Source organism: Xenopus laevis, chromosome 4L (genome assembly GCF_017654675.1).
Source record: "Xenopus laevis strain J_2021 chromosome 4L, Xenopus_laevis_v10.1, whole genome shotgun sequence".
Classification (NCBI taxonomy): domain Eukaryota; kingdom Metazoa; phylum Chordata; class Amphibia; order Anura; family Pipidae; genus Xenopus; species Xenopus laevis.
Genome location: NC_054377.1, coordinates 4,862,125 through 4,871,668, shown reverse-complemented (window position 1 = coordinate 4,871,668; position 9,544 = coordinate 4,862,125). Strand labels below are relative to the sequence as shown.

The following is a 9,544-nucleotide window of genomic DNA, read 5'->3' as shown; positions in this document are numbered from 1 at the left end:
ACAATCTCTAGAATTCACTGACCCACAAACAATTTCTAAAATTCACTGACCCACAAACAATCTCTAGAATTCACTGACCCACTAACAATTTCTAGAATTCACTGACCCACAAACAATCTCAAGAACTCACTGACCCACTTACAATCTCTAGAATTCACTGACCCACTAACAATTTCTAGAATTCACTGACCCACAAACAATCTCAAGAACTCACTGACCCACTTACAATGTCTAGAATTCACTGACCCACTAACAATCTCTAGAATTCACTGACCCACAAACAATTTCTAAAATTCACTGACCCACAAACAATCTCTAGAATTCACTGACCCACTAACAATTTCTAGAATTCACTGACCCACTAACAATATTGAGAACTCACTGACCCACTAACAATCTCTAGAATTCACTGACCCACTAACAATCTCTAGAATTCACTGACCCACTAACAATATCGAGAACTCACTGACCCACTAACAATCTCTAGAATTCACTGACCCACTAACAATCTCTAGAATTCACTGACCCACTAACAATCTCTAGAATTCACTGACCCACTAACAATATCGAGAACTCACTGACCCACTAACAATCTCTAGAATTCACTGACCCACTAACAATATCGAGAACTCACTGACCCACTAACAATCTCTAGAATTCACTGACCCACTAACAATCTCTAGAACTCACTGACCCACAATCTCTAGAATTCACTGACCCACTTACAATCACTGACCCACTATCTCTAGAAGTGACTGACCTGTGCAGGGTGTGTTGGCTCTATATAAATAAAGGATCACTAGTGACATTGAGCCGCACACAGATCAGATGCAGTTTAGCATTTCCAGAGCCCAGTGCAATGCTGCCATCTAGTGGTAGATTTATATTAGTGCTGCCGCAGACAGACAGACAGACAGTGGGGCTCTTTAGCTTGTGGAACACCCTGCCAGGTGATGCTGTGATGGCAGATTCTAGTATTGCCTTTAAAGGGGCGAGGCTAAAGGGGGCTGGTCAACAGTAGGAGTGGCCAAAAAATCTTCTACACAAAAAGAGGAAATTGGTGAAATGTACAGAAATTAGATTTTATACATGTCATTTGTTACATTGCAGGAAATTATCACAAAAAAACACTATTTTAGAACGTAAAAAAAAACCTTCAGTAATAAAATTAGTCGCAATTCTCCGTGGAGTTGAGCGGAGCAGGCGGTTCTATTTCTGATGTGATGTCACTGGGCTTTTATTCCGTGCAAATCCCGCCCACTGATCCGCGGGGGCGTTAGCTAGAGCTCAGATTGGCGTAAATCCAGATTTAGTTTTGACTTTATTGACGCAACTCGGAAACGCAGACGTTAACACACTAAAGCCACACCGTTAGTCCTGCACCCTAATCCATTGTTCCGGCACCCTTGGGTGCTAGTCCGTACTGGGGCTCCTCTTCTCTTGCCAAGACTTCTCTCTTTGCTGCAGTTCTCCTTGGGTGAACGACGCAGGCCCCCAGTTTGTCACATGCCCTGGATTCTTTGAGCCTAAAATAGAGAGAGAAAGAGAGGAAATCAAACAAGGTGGCGCTGTTCCATTGTTTCCTATGGGGAAACACAGGCAGATTGCGGTATTGCAAGTAGCAAATCTATATTTAAAGGTGTCAAGAAACCTCAAAATCTTCCCAGCTCAATTCCTCACCCCCAAACTCACCTATTTTCACTTACCTGGCTGTATTAGTCGCATTAACCCTTCATGTTGCAAGACTTTGTCTTTCCAAGATCTGGTCTTGCAGGCGGCCTCCTCTAGGTTCTTTGACACTTGCTGCAAGTAGAATAGTTGCACAATATTATTACCGGGCAGTCATATTGGCTGGAATCCCTTGATGTATGGTGGCCCATGAGGTTCAAGCCACGAGGCACAGAGGACAGGTTAGTAGAGGCCGTAGGGGGCCCAGAGGTGCCGTGGTCCAATTCATGGACTAAAATAGGGACACTGGAGAATTTGTCCTGGATGGTTTGGGAAGTGTAATATAAAGATTTATTTTTCTTAATTGGGACCTCATTGTGCTAAGAGAACACCCATTGAGCTAATAACTTTGGCCACCTGGGTGGGTGTCACATTTACTTAGGAGTATTTGGCCCCATGATTTCCAGTGGTGGAACTGAGTGTCTCACCTGGTACTGCTCTAGAGCCAGAATACGTTCCTTCTCCAGTTGCTCCAGTTGCTGCATTGCCTCCTGCAGGGCCTTCTCCTTCACCTCATGGATCTGCTCCAGCTCCTTCTTCTCTGCCTCCGTCATTTTAATGGCCACTTCCTGCTCCTTATGGAGCTTCTCCAGCACCGCTCTCTTAGCCGCCTCTTCTTCCAGAAGCCTAAACCCCAAACTCATGTGAGTAATGCTCATTGTATCTATCCATCTATCTATCTATCTATCTATCATATATCTATCTATCTCTAAAGTATCTATCTAACATCTATCTCTATCTCTTATCTCCTATCATCTATCTATCTATCTATCTATCTCTCTCTCTCTCTCTCTCTCTCTCTCTCTCTCTCTCTCTCTCTCTCTATCTATCATCTATCTCTCTCTCTCTCTCTCTCTCTCTCTCTCTCTCTCTCTCTCTCTCTCTCTCTCTCTCTCTCTCTCTCTCTATCATCTATCTATCTATTATCTTATCTATCTATCTATCTATCTCTCTCTCTCTCTTTCTCTCTCTCTCTCTCTCTCTCTCTCTCTCTCTCTCTCTCTCTCTATCTATCTATCTATCAATCTATTATCTGTCATATCTATATATAACAGATATCTATCTGTCAACAGATAGATATCTGTTATTTAACTGTCATCCAGCTATCTGTCATCTATCTGTTATCTATCTATTTGTCATACATCTATTTATCTATCTGTCAGTATAGAGGCAAGAAGGAATATAGGAAGACATTTATTTTATAAACTGAAAAGGCCGAAATTACTGACTTTGAACCAACCCCTGAGCCTGCCCCTCCCCTAGGGCTATAGAAGTATTTTTTAGCATTACTGATATAAATTAGTGGAAAGAGGTCAAAATTTAGTATTTGAGATGAGGACTTTTCCCCAGTCAGTAAATAATAAGTATTTCTGATCATCTGGGTGAGAGGAAGGACTTGGGAACAAATCCCCTGTATAATTTGAATACATTGAAATCCTCATTCCATGAAGTCCTATTATTCCACACAAGGTGGCGCCATTGCCCCACAATATAAAAAGCACCACAGGGACCTGTAATTGGGCAGCGAGTCTTCATCAATATTTTGCAGAAACTTCAACACAAAATACAGAGTAACTGATGGAGGGTAATTGTTGCTCATCACTATGTAAAGCCGACATTTAATCATGACCAGAAGCCTTGGGCACAATAGAGGGGCAGCCATAATTTTGTCAAATAAACGTGAAGTCAAAAACGTTAGTCGTGATGAAAAGGAAAAAGTGGGTTACGCTCTGATTTTAAATGACTATACTGAGTATGTAGCAGGGACGTTGTACATTGTACATTGGTAATAATGAGTGATTCACTGTGGGGGATGAGGATTGATAAGTGTGTCTCAAAGTACATAAGTGTGCATGAGTGTGTATGAATGTGTGCATCTGAGTGTGCATGAGTGTGTATTATTGTGTGCATGTGAGTGTGCATGAGTGTGTATTATTGTGTGCATGTGAGTGTGCATGAGTGTGTATTATTGTGTGCATCTGAGTGTGTATTATTGTGTGCATGTGAGTGTGCATGAGTGTGTACTATTGTGTGCATGTGAGTGTGCATGAGTGTGTATTATTGTGTGCATGTGAGTGTGCATGAGCGTGCTTGTGTTTGCACAATAATGTATGAGCGTGCATTGTGTCTGTGCACATGTGTGTATCATTGTTTCTGAGTGTGTATGATTGGGTATGAATGCGCACACGTGTGTTTGAGTGAGCATGAGTGTGTCTGTGTGTATGAGTGTGCATTATTGTGTGTTGGAGTGTGCTTGTGTGTGCACAATTATGTATGAGCATGCATGATTTTGTTTGAGTGTGCACACGTGTATACAAGTGTGTCTGAGTGTGTATGAGCGTGCATGATTGTGTCTGAGTGTGCACAAGTGTTTACGAGTATGTACAGTTGTGTCCAGTGTACTTGATTGTGTATGAGAGTGAATTTAAGTGTGCAAGAGCATGTCTCAGTGTATTTGAGTGTGTACAAGCATGCATGAGTGTGTATATTACACATTAGGCCTTAATCTAGGGTACAACGTGTGTTGCTGCTATTTCTGATGCTAGTTCTTCCTTAGGGAAAGTCTGTGAAATACACAAGGTCCATAAATCTGGTGCTGTTCCTGGGTCTTGTCATTTGGAAGCAGCAGCCAAAACCTGCTCCATTTGATGCCTTAGGGGACACATTAGGGTAAGTAGCTATAAGCTATGGTTGTGATTGCACCAATGAGAGGGAAGGAGCAGAGACAAGCAGCCAATAGATGGAGAGGAGAAGAAGTCCATACTGTGCCTGATGAAGCCTGGCGTTCTCCTCCTCCTGACGCGCTTGTTTCTCATCATCCAGCGCCTCCTGAAGCTTCTGGTACATTTCCTCCAACTCCCGCACCCGAATTAGATTCTGTTGTAGTTCATTCGATTTCTGTGCCACCTGCGCTTCCATTTGCCGGCGGATCTGTTCAGATTACAAAAAGAAACCGTTTGCTTTATCCGCCATTGCCCAGGCCAGTCCCTGACCCAACAGATAAATTCCCAACTGAGATACAACATGGCGGCAACCTCTAGTGAAACCAATTAGCACCCCTGGGTGTCTATAGTATATACAGTATATATATATATGGGGTACAAGGGATTTATTTACCAAAAGTTCTCTTTCCATTTCTGTTTGGAATCGGTCCTGTAACTGCACTTGCGTCTCCTGACGTTTCCTCTCTTCCTCCATTGCTTGAGCCGCTGCCTCCCTCAGTTCCTGGGATAATAAAAATAAAATTGCTGATTTTTTTTCTCAATAAAATCTGTATTTATTTATTTTTTAAATGAAGCGTGACTCGTCTACAAACCCAAGAGCCGTGTGTGCAACCGATTTGGGCAAATACACTGGCGTTTTGATGCTAGATATCAATCACTGCCAGCTTGAAGATGGTGGTAGCTCCAGGGTTTCCAAGGCTGGTCAGGACCACAGGTGTAGGCCCATAATCTAAGGAGATCCAAATTTTCTGAAGGCCAAATTATATCAAAATGCTCATAAAGCCTTTAGGGACCCAATGCCATAAAACTGTTCTGGAGGGTTGCACCTGCCTGTGGGCCTCCAACTGGACCTCATGTGGTCTGGCCAATCAGTGTCAATTTGCAATTAACAGGAACTTTCCAAGTTAAAATCCAGTAAATCCCTCTGCCCGTGGCTCACATCATTGTTTAAGGGCAATTGTCAAAGACTTTTCTCATAGACAAAGGACCCCACCCTCCATTTCTTTGCTCTCACCTTTCTCATGACTTCTAACTCCTGCTGCTTGGTCTCGTTGGCCAGCTGTAGCTCCTTCATCTTCTTCTCCATCTCTTCTTGCTCCGCCAGCAATTTCTTCCGCAAAGCCCTTCGTTTCTGACGGGCCTCCTTGTGTGGCGGAGGGAGTTGGAACTTGTGCAGATTTACTACCGTCTGTATGGCTGCGGGGAGATCAGGCAGGTTAGTAGATAGGTCCAACAAGTAGACAGACTGGGTCTTTAGGAACCACTCTTCAACATTTCCATGACTTTCTAATCCTCCAAATAAGCATCAGCGGGACACCCTAGAAGTTCTAGATGTTCCTTCTAAACTTCAACAGCCTTCCAGGTATGTCATTAGGCTAAAGGTCAACAAGTGAATGGATCTTTGCCTATTATGGCTCTCCAGCTGGCCTCCCAATAGTTTATGGTGTCTACAGACCCACAAGGAGAGCCCTTGTAGCCCTTTAGCTTGATATGTGACCTAGCTTCCAAAGATATCAGCTTGGGTGGACATCATTTAGGCACGACACATAGACGCCAATTTATCGGTCAGATATAAGTAGGCTTTGAACCACCAGAACGGCTTTGGATTAAAGTTGTAGGTCAACTTCTGTAGAACCAGACCTAGTCATTTTGCAGGGCCTGTAATGCCTGAAAACCTGGATACCCCCTAAGGGTATAAAATAAGGTCTGTAGCCTGAAACCTGAGAACTACCCTACCATAGAATACTATGAATAGTAACTTTGAGACATCATGAACTTCATTAGACCCAATATCTGGTTTCCAACTCACCTTGGATCCATTCTTGTTTTTTCTTTTTATCTGATGCACTGATCTCGTAACTTCTCTCCAGACATTTCACAACAAAGAGACACTTTCTCCCGTCTTTGTCTGGCAATGACTAGGGTTAAATATAAGAGAACTTAATTTACTTATTGACCCACAGGTTTAGAACCCCCTGATACAGAAAGATAAAGAAGAGAGGGTCTCTCAAGTGATCCTGCTCTAACTCTCCACATGTTGGCCCTGCTCTTTGTTGCTATTTGGAATACGTTGGTAAGGTCAGAAGAGTTGGGCGACATGTAACCAGACATCATTTGACAATGTCCTCCATGGCTCGTGCATTGTATTGTCCAAAAATGAGAGGGATGGAAACCCAAGTATTATATGATAGAGATGCTCTCGGCCTCCCCTGACTGTGATTAAAGTGATCATCAGTTCCTCTAAATAATGAATGAGATGATGAAAAGGGATAATGGGAAGTTAACTTGACACAAGAGGCCTGGCAGGTTAGAGTAGCTGGAGTCAAAGACATAAATAGATTTATTTAAAGAGATTCTACATTATTAATCAAAGCCAAGCTGGGGAGAGGGCAGAGAACTTAGATACCCCAAACCTTTGGGAAATAGATCTGTTTTTACAGTCATACACTGAATACCATTGGGCACTTTACACTCCTTAACTCTCCCCAAGACATTTTCTATTGCCCCTATTAGCCTTAATAATTGGCAACATGAAGATGTTAGTGCAAGGTGAAACAGTAGAACAAGCTGCGGACAGTAGAGAATGAGGAGAAGAGCAAAACTGTATTGTTACACACCCTCATAGTAGGCAATGTAGAAAAGATGGATCCAGTAGGAGGAGATGGAGACAGTAGTGCAAGATTGAGACAGTAGGACAAGATGGAGACAGTAAGACAAGATGGAGACAGTATGACAAGATGGATACAGTAGGACAAGATGGAGACAGTAGGGCAAGATGGAGACAGTAGGACAAGATGGATACAGTAGGACAAGATGGAGACAGTAGGGCAAGATGGAGACAGTAGGACAAGATGGAGACAGTAGGACAAGATGGATACAGTAGGACAAGATGGAGACAGTAGGGCAAGATGGAGACAGTAGGACAAGATGGATACAGTAGGACAAGATGGAGACAGTAGGGCAAGATGGAGACAGCAGGACAAGATGGACACAGTATTAGAAGATGGAGAGAGTAGGGCAAGATGGAGACAGTAGGTCAAGATGAAGACAATAGAGCAAGATGGAGACAGTAGGACAAGATGGATACAGTAGGACAAGATGGAGACAGTAGGGCAAGATGGAGACAGTAGGACAAGATGGAGACAGTAGGGCAAGATTGAGACAGCAGGACAAGATGGACACAGTATTAGAAGATGGAGAGAGTAGGGCAAGGAAGGAGACAGTAGGTCAAGATGAAGACAGTAGAGCAAGATGGAGACAGTAGAGCAAGATGGAGACAGTAGGACAAGATGAAGACAGTAGGGCAAGATGGAGACAGTAGGGCAAGATTGAGACAGTAGAGCAAGATGGAGACAGTAGAGCAAGATGGAGTCAGTAGGACAAGATGAAGACAGTAGGGCAAGATTGAGACAGTAGGAAAAGATGGAGATAGTAGGAGAAGATGGAGACAGTATTAGAAGATTGAGAAAGTAGGGCAAAATGAAGACAGTAAGACAAGATTAAGACAGTAGGACAAGATGGAGACAGTAGGACAAGATGGCACCAGTAAAGACTGATGATAGCAATAGCGCAAATCAACAGTAGGTGGGGCAAAATATAAAGAATATGCCATTGATAAGCCACCAGCCTTACAGCCCGTCAGCCAATCAGGTGCCTTTATTACAAGTCTTGCTCCTCTGTGATCAGTGTGTTACCTCCACGCAGCAATTTTGGTCCAGAATAATTTCTCCTTTTTTATCCTTCAGATCCTCGCTGCAGTAATACGTTACTATGTTTGGCTTCAGCACGAACCAGCGCTCGTTCCAGTTCTTCCTTTTGTGCCCTTTTTTTAACAAATATCCCTGAAAAGAAAAAAAACAAGATGGAAATAAAATCATGGAAGACGCCCTTCCATTTGCCTTCAGCTGTGGTGACAAACCCATGGAAGATGTCTATCCATTTGTTCTCTTATCTTCCTCCCAACTTCCCCAGACAAGGAGCATTGATACAAGTCCAGTAACCGTTGCACAATCCCGGTAGGTGGAAAGTACTCAGTTTTCATGAGTTATCTGCACTTCAAGGGCCACTTAACCCTCAGCTTAAAATTGAATTTATCTGTGAAGAATATCCAGAGTTTCTATGAAGCCTTAAAAATCCCCCATTCAAAGGGAAGACTACTCCCGCCCAAGCTATGCAAGAGAAACCACACATGGTTCATGGCTTCATGAAGAAGCTCCTTCTGCATTTTTCCTTTGGCTTAGGTTCTCCTTTAAGAGTCGGCTAATGAGGCCCCACCCCGCTGCAGAATGTTTGTTTAGTTTGGGGCTTTATTTGATTTCAATAACATGTAAATACATTGCACAAAGCCTTGTAGTGCCCCGTGCAACACACACATTCCCTATTGTGAGCTCCGCTGAGGACTCAATCTGCGGATTCCAAAGCTTAACATTGTTTATTTACATAGAGATAATGATGATGATGATTATGGGCAGTGCCATTTATTCATAGGGACACTAGGGTTGCCAGTTTTTCTGGAAAAAAATACCGGCATTCCTATATATTTATCTTTATTCCCTATTAATAACATTGGGATCACTGACCTTCCTATATATTTATCTTTATTCCCTATTAATAACATTGGGATCACTAACCTTCCTATATATTTATCTTTATTCCCTATTAATAACATTGGGATCACTGACCTTCCTATATATTTATCTTTATTCCCTATTAATAACATTGGGATCACTGACCTTCCTATATATTTATCTTTATTCCCTATTAATAACATTGGGATCACCGACCTTCCTATATATTTATCTTTATTCCCTATTAATAACATTGGGATCACTGGCCTTCCTATATATTTATCTTTATTCCCTATTAATAACATTGGGATCACTGGCCTTCCTATATATTTATCTTTATTCCCTATTAATAACATTAAGATCAACCACAATTTTTACCGGCCAGGTGGCAACCCTAAGAGACACTTGTAGGCTGGTTGGCTCTGGTACTGGCTCAGTACAGGCCAAGTGGTGGTGTGTTGGGCCAAAATCCAAATGATAGCCTGTTCTTCTACAATAGACATCTTCCGGTCAATTGGAAGGTCC

At 42.5% G+C, this 9,544-nt stretch overlaps 1 protein-coding gene across 2 annotated transcripts in view; it reads right to left on the bottom strand.

The window, feature by feature from the left end:
* Window positions 1-1,063: 1,063 nt before the first annotated feature.
* The window catches only part of swap70.L (switching B cell complex subunit SWAP70 L homeolog), a 33,132-nt gene continuing 24,651 nt past the window's right edge, over window positions 1,064-9,544 (bottom strand). For both annotated transcript variants that reach the window (XM_018257296.2, XM_018257297.2), the window contains exons 5-12: window positions 8,147-8,293; window positions 6,262-6,370; window positions 5,467-5,648; window positions 4,846-4,953; window positions 4,493-4,659; window positions 2,157-2,355; window positions 1,707-1,803; window positions 1,064-1,526 (exon numbers count right to left, since the gene is read on the bottom strand). In XM_018257296.2, coding sequence (XP_018112785.1) covers window positions 1,414-1,526; window positions 1,707-1,803; window positions 2,157-2,355; window positions 4,493-4,659; window positions 4,846-4,953; window positions 5,467-5,648; window positions 6,262-6,370; window positions 8,147-8,293 — 1,122 coding nt within the window. In that variant the 3' untranslated portion in view covers window positions 1,064-1,413. The remainder of the gene's footprint in view (window positions 1,527-1,706; window positions 1,804-2,156; window positions 2,356-4,492; window positions 4,660-4,845; window positions 4,954-5,466; window positions 5,649-6,261; window positions 6,371-8,146; window positions 8,294-9,544) is intronic.